This window comes from Dermacentor albipictus, chromosome 1 (assembly GCF_038994185.2).
Source record: "Dermacentor albipictus isolate Rhodes 1998 colony chromosome 1, USDA_Dalb.pri_finalv2, whole genome shotgun sequence".
Classification (NCBI taxonomy): Eukaryota; Metazoa; Arthropoda; class Arachnida; order Ixodida; family Ixodidae; genus Dermacentor; species Dermacentor albipictus.
The window spans coordinates 389652461-389668953 of record NC_091821.1 but is presented as its reverse complement, the minus strand read 5'-3'; the positions used below and the strand labels follow the sequence as shown (position 1 = coordinate 389668953).

The following is a 16493-nucleotide window of genomic DNA, read 5'->3' as shown; positions in this document are numbered from 1 at the left end:
ATATACAATTCCGAAACGAATTCTGTCCAGGAAGTGCAATTATAGCAACCGTCACCCGCTTACTTGTCGCCGCCACGCCCCCGACCGCAGCCACCCTGCGGGAGATACTTCGCACCGACTTGTCATAATTTGGCGGTTCTTCTAGCCAATATTCGAAGCTATTTGCCGAAGAAAGACGCTGTTGAAGCCTTCCTAAATGATAGCAGTACAGATATAGCAATATTTACTGAGTCCTGGCTAACTTCTGATATCTCGAATGATGAGTTGCTACACGGTGTGCGATCTTTCACGGTGTACAGGTGCGACAGAGTGGGGCGGAGGGGTGGTGGTGTGCTTGTTTTCGTGAGGTCGAGTGTGCCCTCTTTCTGTGTCTTACCAATCAGTAATCATGAAATTGTTGCTCTGAAATTAACACTGCCTTCCAGTACAATCATTTTAATTGCATGCTATCGTGCCCCGGACGCCGACATTTCATTTGTTAACCATTTGTATTCAATTCTACTGGACCTTCAGGCCCGCTATCCCCGCGCGAGGTGCTTACTTTGTGGCGATTTCAACTTCCCTGACATTAACTGGCTCGACTTATCGGCGCACAGTGGCCAATCGAAAGAGTTTATTAATTTAGTTCTTACCTTTAATCTTGCACAAATAGTTGACATGCCAACCCGCCAAAACAATACTCTTGACCTTGTTCTTGCTTCGAACCCTGAATCCATTCAGTCATTATCATGCATTCCCGGTTTCAGCGATCATTGCTCCTTATTATTCAAACTGTCCGTACCCATCCCTACTCGTCAACCATCAGTCAAATATATACGAGACTATAAGAAGGCTGACATTCAGAATATTATCATCGAGCTGGACAAGTTTTTTCATTACTTCCGCATGTCCTCCACTTCCAGAACAGTAAATGAAAATTGGCTGCTTTTCAAACAAAAATTGTTATCACTCGTTGACCGATATGTACCCCTTGTTTGCATTCGAGGTGATGCCAGCAGACCCTGGTTTTCTAATGCCCTCAGAAAACTGTCAAATAAAAAGAAACGACTCTTCCGAGCAGCAAAGCATTCGGCTAGCGCTTTGCGTTGGGAAAAGTATTTCTGTTGTCTTCGCGATTACACAAAACTTTTGCGATGCTCAAAAAGAAAATTTTATCATCTGGATCTACAGGACATTATTCGCTCCAATCCAAAAAAATTCTGGAAAATTTTAACTCCCGCCATTACGTCATCACATAACATCTCATTGGTTAGCAATAACGGTTCTGAAGTTCCACCAGACAAACGCAGTGATGTAATGAATTCTTACTTTTCCTCAGTTTTTACTAATGAACCGACCTTAAGTATCCTTCCCCTATCTGAGTTTCCGTTTTCACAGATGCCGCCCGTTATCATCACTACACATGGTATCATAAAACTTATTGAAAGGCTCAAAGTTTCCAGCGCCCCTGGACCGGATAATATATCGTCTAAGATACTGAAATGCACCAAGGACATATCAAGCCAGTTTCTGCAAATAATATTCGTCCAATCGATTGCTACCGGCTCACTTCCAGACGACTGGAAGCTGAGCAAAGTAGTACCGGTTTTTAAAGCAGGTAACCGCTCTGATCCTTCTAACTACCGACCGATTTCACTAACATGCATTGCTTGCAAACTACTGGAGCATATAATATATTCACAAGTTGCATCTCACCTTGATTCCAACAGCTTCTTTTTTCCAAACCAGCACGGCTTCAGACCCGGTTACTCTTGCGAAACCCAACTTTTCCATTTCACAACCGATCTTCACCTAAATTTAGATTCCTCATTTCAGACGGACGTTATATATCTCGACTTCTCGAAAGCTTTCGATCGTGTACCCCATGAGCGCCTTTTAGCCAAACTTTCATGCTTGTGTCTTGATCCGCTGATATTAACATGGATCCGTTGTTTTCTATCCGGTCGTTGTCAATTCACTGTCATCGATAATGTTCATTCGCCCACAACTGAAGTTCTTTCTGGTGTCCCGCAGGGCTCGGTGCTCGGCCCACTTTTGTTTTTAATCTTCATAAATGATCTTCCTTCCAGTATTTCGTCGAGCATTCGTCTTTTCGCAGATGACTGCGTCTTGTACCGCCGCATAACCACATCCAACGATCAGTTATTGCTTCAAAATGACTTGGACAGAATTGAAGACTGGTGTTCGACATGGCTAATGAAGCTGAATGTATCAAAGTGTAAATACATGCAGGTAACACGCAAGCGCACTAACCTCAGCTACGCATATTTGTTGTACTCAACCACCCTTTCTCAAGTCGAATCTTACCGTTATCTTGGAATTCACATCTCCAGCAAACTCACCTGGTCCGAGCACATCGCGAAGATTGCAGCTGATGCATCGAAATCACTTGGGTTTATCAGACGGCACCTCAGCTTCTCCCCTCCCTCTATTCGCAGTCTAGCTTACAAAACTTTCGTCCGAACCAAACTAGAATTTGGCTCCCCAATTTGGAATCCACATCAGGCTTATCTAATCGATAGCCTAGAAGCCATTCAAAACCGTGCAGCCCGATATATTTCATCCGATTACGACACTCACTCCAGCGTTACCAATATAAAATTATCGCTTGACATCGAGCCTCTGACACACAGACGACAAATCGCCCGTTTGGCATTATTTCATAAACTATACTTCTGTTTTCCTTCGCTTCGGGACTCTCTTCTGCTACCACCTCTCCGAACATCACGCCGTCTTTTCAACTCCATGAGCATTCTACTTCTGCACGGCTCCTCTAACGCATTTAACAAGTCATTCCTGCCTCTTGCAATTGAAGAATGGAATTCATTACCAGATCATATTGTTATAGAACGCGATCCATTTAAGTTCCGGCAATTGCTGACATCCTATTTAAAAACATGATGTGGAAATTATTGTCTTCTTCTGCTTGCCTCTGTTGCTATTTTTATATTTGTATATGCTTAAAGGGTTCTTGTACTCTTTTTTTTTTCTGTATATACCCTGCTGATCACTGATTGTGACAATGTTTGCTAGTGACCTGCGTTGTTGTGTTCAATGTTTCCCCCCCTTATGTAATGCCCCTTCCAGGGGTCTTTAAGGACCAATAAATGATAATGATGATGATAAGATACATTTTATTATAATCTATAGACAGACAAAACTTCGGTGCAGTGCTGTCTTGGGGAACAGCTTGTGCAGCTACTTGTGCAGTGTGCACTTTAAAACACGGGCAGTGCGTATATTAAATCACTATCATTTTACACGACACTGCATCGCGGCTGGCAGAGAAGGCGCAAAAACGTACACATCACGTAACGAAGAAAGCGCCGTGGGCTTCGGAAGCACGGTGCTGGTTGGCGTGTATCGATCAATCAGCCACAACAGAGCATAAGCACAAACAGCAGCAAAAATATCTAGATTGCTGCTACAATACACGACCAAAAACACCTACATCACTCCGACCGTGCCAAGCCGGCGTCGCAAAAGAAATGATATCGATGGCGATGGTCTCCTTGTTTGCCTCGACTAGGACCACTGCAAAATGTGTGCGCATGCGCGAGAGAGTCATGTGGCATTCTTCCAACCCAGCCGTTTCGCCTTGACTACCGCCAAACTAAAGCCCCTCTTTGCATGTACCCTCACCCCCTACCTTGCGAGTATTGAATGACACCAAGACATTCATCACCTCTAGGTTACTGGGGTGGCGGGCCTTTGTGTGTGCATCCCCTTCTGGGAACTGCACTCAGAGGGAGGAATGTACGTTGCTGCCGAGGTTGAAAATGAACCTGACAAGACAGCCGGCTTAATGGCTGTATAATTTTATCTTTAAAGACAATTATTGTTCATAAAATCGAGTTCTATTCTGCAAATGTAATAAAATTTGAAAAATAAAATCATATAGGGTAAATTGTGCGGTATTTATATTTTCCGCAAAAATATCCTTTAGAACTTGGCGCTTTCAAAGACAACAATTTGCTGCATGGCACCCAGCGCAGAATGACGCTCAAATCTATTGTAGTAGTACTTTTATGGTTAGATGTCCAAAGCGTGGCGGCTGTGACGTCAGTGGTTTTCAGACGCCCAAACCACGGCAAAAGCATGGCCTGTGATATCCTGGCTCTTGGTACCTGGATTTTCATGATTACGAATGTCATAAGGGCACCGCGAAACCTTGTCGGAGCTTGGAATTTTGTCACCGTGTTATGAAGCGAAAGCACTGAATATTAGTAATGCTTAATTATCCCTTTTCGATCTGTTTTTTCACACAGCAAGCAACCATCGCCGTAAAGCATATCAGTTGGCATAGTTACTTTACCTTCACTTTGACGCAACGTCCTATTAGTTTTCTTTAATGTGCGGAAGCCATCGGTAGGAGGCAGGGACGAGAGCGCGCGAATAAGGGACGCGAACAAAGCTATAGAATTTTATACAGTACGGCTAATTTCATTCTCTTTTTCACGGCAAGGTATCACTTGCAAAGAGTTCAGCTTTTCTTTGCATTTGACCTGTGCGCTTCCTCAGGTCAACACTTGCTCTGCCTCAGCAGCAGCTGTATCTTGCAGCCTTTTGGATGTTTGAGCGGCAACGTTCCAGCGCCGTGTTACTCTGAGTTTCAGCTCTCTTTCTTTTTTTTAAACAAATATCGTGGCGCTACTGTGCTGACGTGTTCCAGCTTAGGGTGTACTATTTATATCGCGGAGTGCACTGACCTGATCATGTCGTTGCAACGCTAACTGGTGGCCTTGCGATAGGAGGGCGCGTTAAGGTGGGGTTTCGCCCGGTACGCTCGCAGACTGGTACACATATATTGCTTTACACTGCATGTGCGAGCACAGTGTACACTAAGATGTGTCAACTAGCCGGCGAAATGTGCGGTTTTCCGCACGACCGCACGCGTGCGGCAAGCGGGTGGTGTCACGACTTAAGCGTAAATCGGCCTTTCATTAACCAGCCCCAACGGCGTGATAAAGCTGTGGAACTGGTGCGCGGGCCTGCACACTACTCCGCTATCACACCGGTCAGGTGGTGCAGCGCAGGCAAATTTTCTCGAAGTGTGCTGAAGTCACCGCACGTTCACGTAGTCCAGTACAACCATGAAAAAGATTAGTTCTAACAGTTTGCGAAGATATTTCTTTAAACATGTTAGTAGCACTCCATCGACACTTCGCCACCTACTGGGATTTGAACTGTGATTTAAAACAAAGAGCATTCCTGAGTATGCCATATATCGGCATTTATGCCTGTTAGAAAAATGTATCAAAAACTCTCAATTACTTCCCATTCTGAATATTTGTTGGCAGACGGTACGAGCTGTTGACGTACTGAGGATACATGTCATTCAGACAAAAAAAATATATTGATGATGTATATAATAAAACATTTTTTACCCAAAGTTAAAAACCTTTTGACGGAGTACTAAAGTTGTTATTTCAACAAAAGCGAGAAGAAGATATGTCAATGGTGTGATTAAAGATATTCTTCATACAAAAGCAAGTAGAAAGGCTTTTAAAGGTGCATGAACAAATGTCAAGTCGGTCGTTTTTCAAAGCGCTCTACCACTTTCTAATAGAAATGTTTTCGTAACTTCATTGCTTCCGAAGTTGGTTAATTAAGCTTGACTAATTATGCAATTAAGCAGAATACAAAAAATAGTGTGGCTTGCTCCATACAATAGTCAGTAACTTGCATTTTGTGGCGTCGTCTTAGGGTGCATCAGCACATTTTAAATTTATGGCCAAAATTAGCTGGAACACCCTGTATAAAAAGGTGGGAGTCGTTTAGCCCAACCGAGCTAAGAGATGTATGGAAGATCCGAGTGGCCTATCGCATGAGCCTAACTTGAATTTTTAAATCAGCCGATAAATATGTTATACCAAAGCGCGTGGGCATTTCGCCGAACGTTTCATTTGCCAGAGAAAGAAGACGACTCATTTTTCGTCTGTGATGTCAGAGACATCGTTCAGAAGGTGGAACTCTGGCGCCAGAACTTACCACGCGTGACGCCTTTTTACGGTGAGCTGCTCGACCCTTTATGAGCTACTTTCATCGTATAGAGTATCCACGTAATGAAAACTGTCAACCTTGTAAAATATTTTAGTAGCACAGCTACCACACCTTGGCCGGGCGTGGTAGCTGCCAGGAGACCATGGGAGTATTTACGTTGCACTTCCACTCTTTCTTGCTTTCCAGCAATCAAAACAAATACAGACCCCGTCCTTGTGGCTGTGCTAGCTTCTCTTGGAGTGAATTTTGATTGCTCGAACACGGTAAGGACGAGTCCATGTCAGAGTATAATTCCTAATTTACGAATCGGTGATTGACCTTATAATGCGTGGTGGATAGAGAAATTGCTAAGGCAAATATTCATCGAGTGACTTTCTCTATGTTGCCTGTACATAGGAACCTTACATTTCCTTGGGGAGAACAACCCCTTTTGTTCAATAACCAAATCCAAAGGGGGACGGCGCTTGATCTCACAAATAAATGTGTTAAGTAAGCGAACATGCAGCTGAGCGCAGTAGAGAGCGAGATAAGAAGGAAGGCAGGGATGCTAACCAGTCAATAGTACGGTTGGCTACTCTACGTTGGGGGAACAGAGAAGGGGGTAGAAAGAAGGGAGAGAGAGGGTAACAAGCATAGTAATGGCCTATTCATCACATGAAGTTCTCCTGACCAACCACGAAGTGAACCTCATTCCAAAGTGGAGTCTGAATGTAATTTATGTCAATTGAATCTTGCGAAATAAGAAAGACAACAGATAGACGAGAGGCCTCGAATCATTTACATGGGGTTTAATTCTTAAAGTATGCAGTTCAAAGCGTATTTCGTTCTTTTTATTGCCTCCCCCCCAAAGAAGTTGTAGGCAAGAGGCAAAAATCTGTCGTCTGGCGAGGCCTCGCCTCAAACTGTGCCGTTTGCCGCGGCCGTAGGTACCCGTAAAACCGTGGGTAGCCGTACGTACCTATCACACGTGTAGGACAGCATTGGGTGTTGTCGACATTTTATGCATAACCATCTTTATCTCACCTTACATTTATTCTGAAGCAGAGTAGCATGATAGAGTAGTCGAACTCGGGCTAATCCATCTGCCATTTATCTCATACAGTTTTTACATCCTCGTGCAGACGCTACGCTGTTTATTTTCCTAGAACGAAATAGCCCATCGCATGCAATGCAACGAAAAAGCGTAAAATTCAAAATGACGTTGTGGCGACGTCCGGTATTATTGAGCTGGTGCAATGTATTCCTACAATTATCTCGTTCTTTGCACCTTTTTTTTTTCAGGTTAGCCCGTACTTAAAAACACGTGCGATTTTTTCTTCGTTTACGTTTTTTTGTATGTCTTATTGCTAGCAATGCATGACACTGTCCATCTTCTGTAATGATGACCCATGCACTGTTCCCCGATGTATTGTTCACCAACGGTGCTCTTTCTCTGCATCAGAACGAAATAAGGACTATTCTGGAAATGGGTGTCCATCCGGATCGCATTATTTACGCCCACCCTGTAAAAAGCACATCTCACATGAACTTCGCTGAGGAACAGGGCGTCACACTGATGTCTTTTGATTGCATCGAGGAATTGCACAAGGTCAAAGACAAGAAGGCCAGTTAAAGACTTGTTCATACTACGATTTATCCCATTAATCTACACTGGATGTAACAGCAATACCTATGTCAATAATATTTACGAAGTAGTCATCCCGAAAGCAACTCACTTATCTAATTTAAAGCGCCGGTGACAAAAATCAGTTTCAAGCATGGCTGAAATTATAACTTTTCACATATGCTGCCATTTTTCATCACCATCATCCTCTTTGTGCTCACTGCAGAACATAGGCCTCCCCCAGCAATACTGATTTAGCCCCGTCTTGGAAGCGCATATGTTTTCTCAACATAGTAGATGTCAAATGAAGAATATGAAGCGTACGTCCGAATTCGGGAAATATTTCCTGTAACAAAATAGAACCAACTGATGCAGTTGGTCGACCATAGCTCTTCCACAGACCATAAAAATCGGGATTTCAGAAAAAGTGTAATCGTACTCTGTCAACTGTTACTTCCTCCCCAGATTGCTTCTTCGAATAAAAACTGACGACGAGGGTTGCAAATTCGGCTGCTCCATGAACGATGCAAGGCCCATTTTAAAGTCGGCGCTTGACCTTAATTGCAACGTAATCGGGGTCACGTGAGTAATGCGTACGCTTGATCACACTTGTTCACTTTATTTGAACAAGTGCTGAAAAATGTCGATCCTTTATTTCACTTTCAAATGCATTTATTGTATAATCGGTTACTGTGAAACCTTCTAATGATACAAAGTGAAAGGAAATTCGAATGTGAGGAAGTATAGTTAGCCACATTTCTTAAGATTTAAAGCACCATTCTGGAAGATAAATTGAAAACCAAATTCAGGAGAGAGAGAGAGAGAGAGGGCTCTTTATTAGAAAAACAGACAATTTTGCCGGCGCGTATATAACCGCTGGCATGCTACTCTGTATAGGGATGGGGAATGGGATTAAAAGATTCCAGAAAAGAGTGGGAGAAAAAAAAAAGGATAAAAATAAATATAAAATGTCCGAGTGGACCTGATACTAATTTTTACAGGTGACATGGCGGGTAAACTTATGCTTTTGTATAGGAAGGATGCAATTCTTAAAGCTTTCCTATTTGACCAATTTCTGTCAGGTATTTGAACAATAAATCGAAAACCCGTCGCTGTTTAGGAAATTCAGGAGGATACAAGGTGTTTCCATAATACCTCTGATGATTTCGTGTCCTCTTTTGCAGAGACATCTGAATATTAGGCCTGCATACACAAATCATGCCTCGCGCAAGTGACAAAGTGTTGTCGTGTAGGTGTTCGAGTGACAAAGGGGTCCGTGTGATTTTTTTCTGTGTTGTCACTCAGCAGCTTATTGTGGTTCGGTTTACTGCCAATTGGGAGAATTAAGCCAATGCCATTCGTAAATTTACAAGCAAAACGCAGTGTGCAGCGTCATCCCAGATGCCAGGTAGATGCTGTTGGATCTTATCGCAGTAAGTAGTCCTAAAGTTAATCCAAGGCAAGCCATGCTGCAAGGAATTTACCTTAATCTGCTTGAAATTTCTAAATGTATCCGGCACCTTTTGAAGTAATTAACACTAGCGACCAGCAACAGCGTCAGTGATAGGAAACGAAGCAGTGACACAGTTTACGAGTACGCCGATATTTGTGCCATATTTTGCGCTGCGCACAAGATCTGGCCACTGGCTAAACTAGAGGTTGTGTGAGCGCCCAAAACAACAGCGACAGGCTAGCAATGTGATAAGGCGCCACGAACCTGTGACTCCTCAAAAACATTATGTACCCTTCAGTGACACGCTTCGAAGGAGATTAACTCCTAACATTACGCTACGTGTATGTATATAGCCATATCTGAATTCCACCTTACGCAGTACTTATTATGTAGCGAATTCTTTTCTGTGCGAGATGTGGCAAATTTTATGTGCACTATCTTAAGCCCATCGGGGACATTTAGGGCCAAACAATGAAATCTTCCTTACCTCAGTAAGGAAACCTTCGTTGCGGTGAGGCTACCTTATGTCAATCTGAAAGCTTCCTTACTGAGGGGCCCTCGGTGAAGACTTCCTTGGTGCATCCTCAGCCTAAGGTAGCTCCAAAGCTACCTTCATGCGTCCTTACGCCGCTCCTGGCCCTGAACGAGCGCTTCACCTTACTGCTTAACCACGTGACATTTGCTTGCGCATGCGCGCTGTCGCCCACCTGCGGAGAAGCGCGAGCACGGTACGCCTTGCCCATCGTGGTCTTGCCCAGGCATGTTCGTTTTAGTCACGCGTGCGGCATGAAAGCGTTGCTAGGCGTTGCACGACGCCGGCGTGCCAGCGTTGATGGAGCACATCAAGTTTTGCACTGTAATGCGCTAATTTTAAACTTTAGTAAAGAAAGCTAGAAGAAAGCGTCCACGATTCTGTATATTACCTCTTCAATTTAAAGATTGTGCGACGTTACAACATTTTTTTATAGAATAATGGGGTTCGCGTAAAGCTTTTTAAGAGATAATCTCGAACCCAGGCGTGCGGCAACCGCTCCTTACGTAAGGACGAGTGAAGGGAGCTTTCAGAGTACGCTTGCTTCCTCCATCGGTGCTTCGCTGTATGGAGCCTTCACGTAAGGTTAGGAAGCACTCGAAGGAAAGGAACATTTCATTGTTTGGGCCTTATGTTTTCCATTCGTTTACCTGTGGTGGCGTGGTGGATGGTTTGAACATTGCGCCAATGTCAACAGGCAGCGGCGCCTTGATGAGTGCAGTCTAAGCTACCTACACAACAATTCGAGTAAACTTATATGTTTTATGCGAAGCATATTACTGGAGCTGAACCCAGCTCCTCAGGCGCGGCGGTGTCGCCTTCAATACCTCGTGACACCGTGACGTCACGACAGAGGAGAAACGGGGCTCCAACTCGCGCCGTCGCTCGCGGCGTCGCCTTCAAGGCTGACCACGTGACTCCGTGACGTCACGACAGAGGAGAAACGGGGCTCCAACTCGCGCCGTCACTCGCGGCGTCGCGGCGGTATATAAGCAGCTGCGCTTGCCTCTGCTAGACACTCACGAGGTGAGATGCCTCCTGGAGACAGAGCTGCTCGTTGGAATGAGAAGCGAAGGTTGCGGCGTGCTACAGAGACTGATTTTCTAGGTGGCTTTAGCTCAACTCTTGTAAGATGGGCTGGAAGGGAATCGAACCAGGGTCTCCGGAGTGCGAGACGGAGACGCTACCACTGAGCCACGAGTACGATGCTTCAAAGCGGTACAAAAGCGCCTCTAGTGAATGCGGTGTTGCCTTAGAAACGAGCTGTTTCTAAGGCTCAGGCGTGCGTCGCTTGCTCAGGCGCACATTTCGTTGCCGCGCCGAACGCTGCGTTGCTCAACGCTCACCGCGTCCAATGCGGGGCGCGTAGTCGCTGCGCCGTAGCCCATTGTCTTACACCCCTTGGCGGGTCGACGGGAACGCTGTCGCGTTCCACTCTTGAAGGCGAAGCAGAGTAACGCATGAGTTGTTTCTTCGTCTAGCGGAACCAAATATAGCCAAGCAACAGCAGTTCACCAGGCTAAACAGTGGTTCAACAACTAAAATAAAGGCTCGTATGCTTCGCATCCTGGGCTTAACCTTAGCTAAGCCACAGCCATTTTTTTTAAATTACATAGAATTTTAAGTTGGCAGGCTGAGTAGAACATTTGAAGTATTCTGTATTTTGGCGCAGCATAATGGGAAGAAATCGGGAATGCCGTGTCTTTCATTGTCATGATTCTTAAACTGTACTTGTTAATCTAGGTTCCACGTGGGATCCTTCCGAGAGTACCCGGAGAGATTTAGCAGAGCAATAGAGCAGGCCAGGATCGTGTTCGACATAGCAGCAGATATCGGAAAACCTTTGACGCTGCTGAACCTAGGAGGTGGTTTTCCAGGTGCTATGGGTGGCGATCATAAGTTTATGCAGGTTATTTTCGTTATATATATATATTCTGCGCTTCTTGGCTTAGTTTGCAACTTACCTAGTAAGTTGATGCATGACAGGAATGAAATTATAAACATATATAAATGTGTGATAGTGTAAAAGTAATTACGCAAAGCTTGTGAGCTAAATATAGCATCAACATTTTTCTATTATTTTTTCAATAATACATAAAATGATGTACGAGCTGAGTACTTATAGGAAATGAGAAATATGGAGGCTGCGTTCCAAATAAAAAGTTCTGATCTTATCTACATGGCACATTCGCTCTGGCGTGTGAGCATATAACTGTGCAGTGGTGAATCCTCTGATCAAATGCCTTGTGTAGCATTCGTTCAGCTTGCATAGTGACTGTGCATTCCTTTTGCTGAAACAGATCTGCGAGTGCATCCAGCGGTCAATCGACGAACACTTTCCGGAAACAAGTGGAGTTCAGATCATCGCGGAGCCGGGCCAGTTCTTCTGCACATCTGCTTACTTCCTCGTTCTGAGGGTCATTGGCAAGAGACGCAGTGACGTAGTAATCGACGGTGAGTGTGGGAGCGCCGCGTGTCGGCAGCGTTGTGCGAGACTGAGGGGGCTCGTTAACCTGCAGCTGAAACTAAGGACGAAGTGAGTAACAAAGACACGTAGGCGAAACAACTTTTCACGGAATACTGCATTTACAACTATTGAAAACGTGTAATATAGTTGACGCACCAAAACGCACGGGAAAATCTGAATTCTAAAGAAACGCACGATCAAATCAGTGTTGCGTAACGGCATAAACGTTTTCTTGTAGCAAGCGAATGCGTATTGTACGCAAACATTTCGGGCTAACGCGAGCCATCGCCTTAGCGCACCAGAGTTTCCCTGATCTTCCTATTAAAGAGCGCGATGCAAGTGGCGGTGGTTTGATATCGTCAATTTTCCTGTCGCGACAGTTAAAACCCTTAAGTTGGGGTTCCTGTCTTCGTGGGTTCGGGCGTCATTTCTGCTACGCTAAAGAAGACGGTGACAACAACGGCCATCATCGTCGTCAGATCGCGTTATCCATCGGAGAAAAACAAAGCTTTGCTGCGTACCCCCCGAATGCGAAACCCAGCGGCAGCGCATTTGCAAGTTGGACACGAGAGTTCGCTGCGGAAGCGCGCAAAATTTGCGCTTGCCAACTTAGGCCGGATTTCGCGCCCCACGCAATCTTTGATGGTGACGGCGTTTCTGTATTTATCTCGGAAGTCTCAATAAACAATACTTTAGCGGACACGAACAACGTTGGGCACACCACAAAAAAAAAAAGTTCTCGATAACATATTATCTATGAAACAACACATTTAAAACCGTCCGATTCTTAGCAAATTCACGGTAGTTGGTAAGCACCATTGTTTGGATTAATTAACTCATTCCAGCCTGCGTTTTAAAGCAATTGCTCAAGAAACAATAGCAATATAAAGATAGCCGCGTTGGCAGCGATAGCTTACTGCTGTCGCAGTAAATGAGGTTGCAGAAGATTGAATCAATGAAGGCAGGTGCTCTTTTCTCTTCAACTATCACTGTTCGCTCTTACAGCGAAAGCTGTATATGACTAATCTAGTGTAGTTTTTTTCGGCGTCTGTCAAAAGAAAGGTCTTCATGTGGGCCGATTCTGGTTATAGTGCAGAAAGATTCCAAGCTCAATGGCGCTTGCCCTTGTGGGCTCGGGTACTTGTAACGCGCCGTTGAACTACTTTCGGCGTCCGACAACAGAAATTTTTCCCCGCAGTGGCAGTGAAGCAGATGTTAAGCACTCCCCATAGGTGGGCCGATCACGAAGGTAGTGCAGTGCCGGGCCGACCAGCGGTGGAAGTGAAGCAGGCGTTAAGCACTCCCTACACGTGGGTCCATACCGGAGGTAGTGCAATGCCAGGCTGACCAGCGGCGGAGGTGAAGCAAGCGTTAAGCGCTCCCCATAGGTGAGTTTCTCTGAAGATTGTGCAATACCGGGCCGACCCATGGAGGAGGCGCAGTTCTCCATTAAGGGGCCCACATACAAAGCATCGCTCCTCATCCTTCTTCACAGAGTGGTAGGGCACTGAGTTTTTTTAAAGATTCCCTCCTACTATTGTACCAGAAGTACAGAAGCTGTGTGTCTATTTCTATGAACGCTGCTACTGCGACCGTAACATGAACAGCTGTGGCTTTCCCCCCATCCCAAGTTAATATTCAAGCTTTCATACACTACGTTAAGGAGGGCAACAGCATTTTGTGCCGCCCTTATCACTTCGAGCTATGTGACTGCGGAGCCGACGAAAAAATGGATCGTGTTTTGCGACTCGAGAGACGCCTTCACAGTCTCTAATCTACTTTTCATTGCAGGACGATCACTTCTTGTCTGAAATGAGAGAGGCGCTTGATCATGCTCGGCGAAAAGGCACAGCATCGTCATTCGGACACTTTCAAATCTATGTAGCATTGTCGGCACAGACTGCGCTCTCAAGGATGCTCATTATATGCAGAATGAGAACCAGACGGTTGTAGTTCCTCTCTCGAGGGTTTTCAGCCCACAAGCACAGCGGCCCAACTTTTCTATTAATCTTGTGTTGTCTGTAATTGCTTTCTCCATTCCTTTATTCATTAATGACGGTTGTCAATGCAAAGTAGCTTCTCCCATTCCGATTCAAGACTGCCGTGACATCTATGACTGCGAGTAGTTTTACAATTATACGGACATTGAAGGCGCGCTTTTGCTATCGCCGCGTTGCTGTCACGGAATGATGACGCAGGCGCGGCACATTTGTGGATGGATATAAGGTCTCCAGAGACGCGAACGACACGTAGTGCGTGTGCAGCAAAACCGACGTAGCCAAATGAACGCTCTGTCACGCTCAGCTCAATCGGATCTGCAGGGGAGACAGGGCAGCGTTCTGCATACAGCCTACGGCATACGCGTTCTGAACACAAGCACTAACGTTAGTGTTGATCAGTTGTGTGCAAATACACCATGATACACACATCGGTTTGAGCCAAAATGACTTTAAGAATCTAGCTAAACCTATCTAATCCTTTCGTTGGTGCTGACGCACGCCTAAGGCAGTTTCCAGTGTAGGGGTTCAGTGTAGGGGTTATTAGCGCGCTTTCGTGATGTTATCGCACATGTACTTTATGCGGAATATCGCGGCCATAGAAATGACGACTGCGGATATTCATCTGAAGTGTCGATATAATTGATATCTCAAGTAAAGGTTTATTGAAAACGCAAGTCGAACCGAAGAACTCCCAGACATGAACGCAATGCATTTTTTTTTTTGCGGTGCCAAATAAAGCGAACGGAGACAAAATTCAGTTCCCAAAATTTATCCGCTGTTGCGTAGTGCTGCTTGGATGGGGACACACGGAACAAAGTGTGTCCTTCGCTGTAGTACCACTACTGCTCGCAGCACCTAGGGAAATTCAGGTTTCGAGAAAGAAAGGTACAGGCTTCTCTCGCAACTCGCGCATGCGAACAGTGATCGGGAAAATACGAGAAAGAAGCTCTCCTATACAAAAAAAAAAACTCTGTGTCCTGCTCACATCCTACTCCGTGCAGGCAAACGTGCCGAGGATGTGGCGAAACCACGTCGTCTGCTAGGGCGTCCGACATGTCGATTGCTACTCCTCGGTAGTGCACGGTGGACGTGCGAGTGTAAAGAAAGGTTTTCGAGAGACAGATCAGCATTTCGTGCAGAATGTAATGCTCGTAAAATCAGCATTTTGGGTTAGCAATTAAGGGATTCTATTTTTGTCTTTTTGCCATTTAACAATTTTATGAAATTCCAAAAAAAGCTATTTAAAAAAGTGTAACTGGCATCCTCACAGCTCCCCTTCTAACACGTTTCTCAATTTTTTACGTAGTAGCATTTCAAGGAAGAGCAACATGATCCAGTGTTCAAGCCTTCCGCCATTTAGATCACGAATAGCTGGCCTAACTCAAAGGCTTTCCGAAACGGAATTACAGCTTGCTGCTTTTTCTCTTTAGTGGTACTAGGGACGCAAAGATCTCACATTTAGTTTCCTTTTCTTACTTCTAAGCATTACGGGCTGTAATTCTTTAATAGAGAGCTGCGACTTGCTGAGGCGTTTATGCGATACGTCGTGAAGGACATTTTTTATCGTTTCTATTTAATGCAACGAATATCGGTAATGGTTAAGTATATAAGATTTCGGGGCATTTTTGCGCCGAAATCACGATACCATTATGAGAAAACACGGGGAAGGCGGTAGATGGAAATTCCAGACGATGAGTAAAACGAGAACATCCTGAAATGAGGGGCCAACGTTTCGACAAGTGGACTTGTCTTGAAGACTTGTCATGTCGCCTTGAAGAGCAGAAGTCCCCTTGTCGAAATGTCGGCCTCTGCTTTCACGTTGTTCTCGTTTTGCTCATCGTCTTGATATTATTATGAGGAACGCCTTATTTCAACCACCTTGACTTCTGTAACACATATACACATAAATCTAAGTACACCCGCGGTTTTGTATTTTGACCCCAAAGAAATGAGCCCGAAGCGATAGGTATAGAACGCGCGGCCTTACAGGCAAAACATCCCCTGGTGCTACAACGGTGCTACGAGGGCAATGGTTATCAATTACTTCCCAATTGCAGAAGTTTCTGAAAGAAATGACACAAACAGCATAAGATATTTAATGGCCCACCCGTCAATTCGCATCATTTAATTTGCCAGAAGATGGTCAACAAAACAAAACAGTTTACAACTTGAACGGCGTTGGGCTACTGAGTTTGAGGTTGCAGGTTCGACCTCTTTCGCGGTGGCCGCATTCTGGCGGGGGTGGAATGCAAAAAAACGCTCGTGTGCCATGCATCGGGTCCACGTTATCAAGATCCTCAGGTGCACAGAATTAATCAAGACTCCCGAACCATGGCACCCCTCATAACTACGTTATAGTTTTGGGCACGTGAAGTACAAGAATTTCATTATTTGAAGAGCAGCTTTGACGCAGGTCTTACTGGCTAGCCCATGGA

At 44.9% G+C, this 16493-nt stretch overlaps 2 protein-coding genes across 2 annotated transcripts in view; one reads left to right on the top strand and one right to left on the bottom strand.

The window, feature by feature from the left end:
• Positions 1-4847, bottom strand: part of LOC135914046 (uncharacterized) — a 73417-nt gene extending 68570 nt beyond the window's left edge. Inside the window, exon 1 of the mRNA XM_065446786.2 lies at positions 4710-4847. The gene's annotated coding sequence lies outside the window, so the exon portion shown is untranslated. The remainder of the gene's footprint in view (positions 1-4709) is intronic.
• The window catches only part of LOC135914075 (ornithine decarboxylase-like), a 29027-nt gene that overhangs the window by 1196 nt on the left and 11338 nt on the right, over positions 1-16493 (top strand). Inside the window, exon 2 of the mRNA XM_070532024.1 lies at positions 11892-12045. Within this exon, the coding sequence (XP_070388125.1) occupies positions 11892-12045 (154 nt within the window). The remainder of the gene's footprint in view (positions 1-11891; positions 12046-16493) is intronic.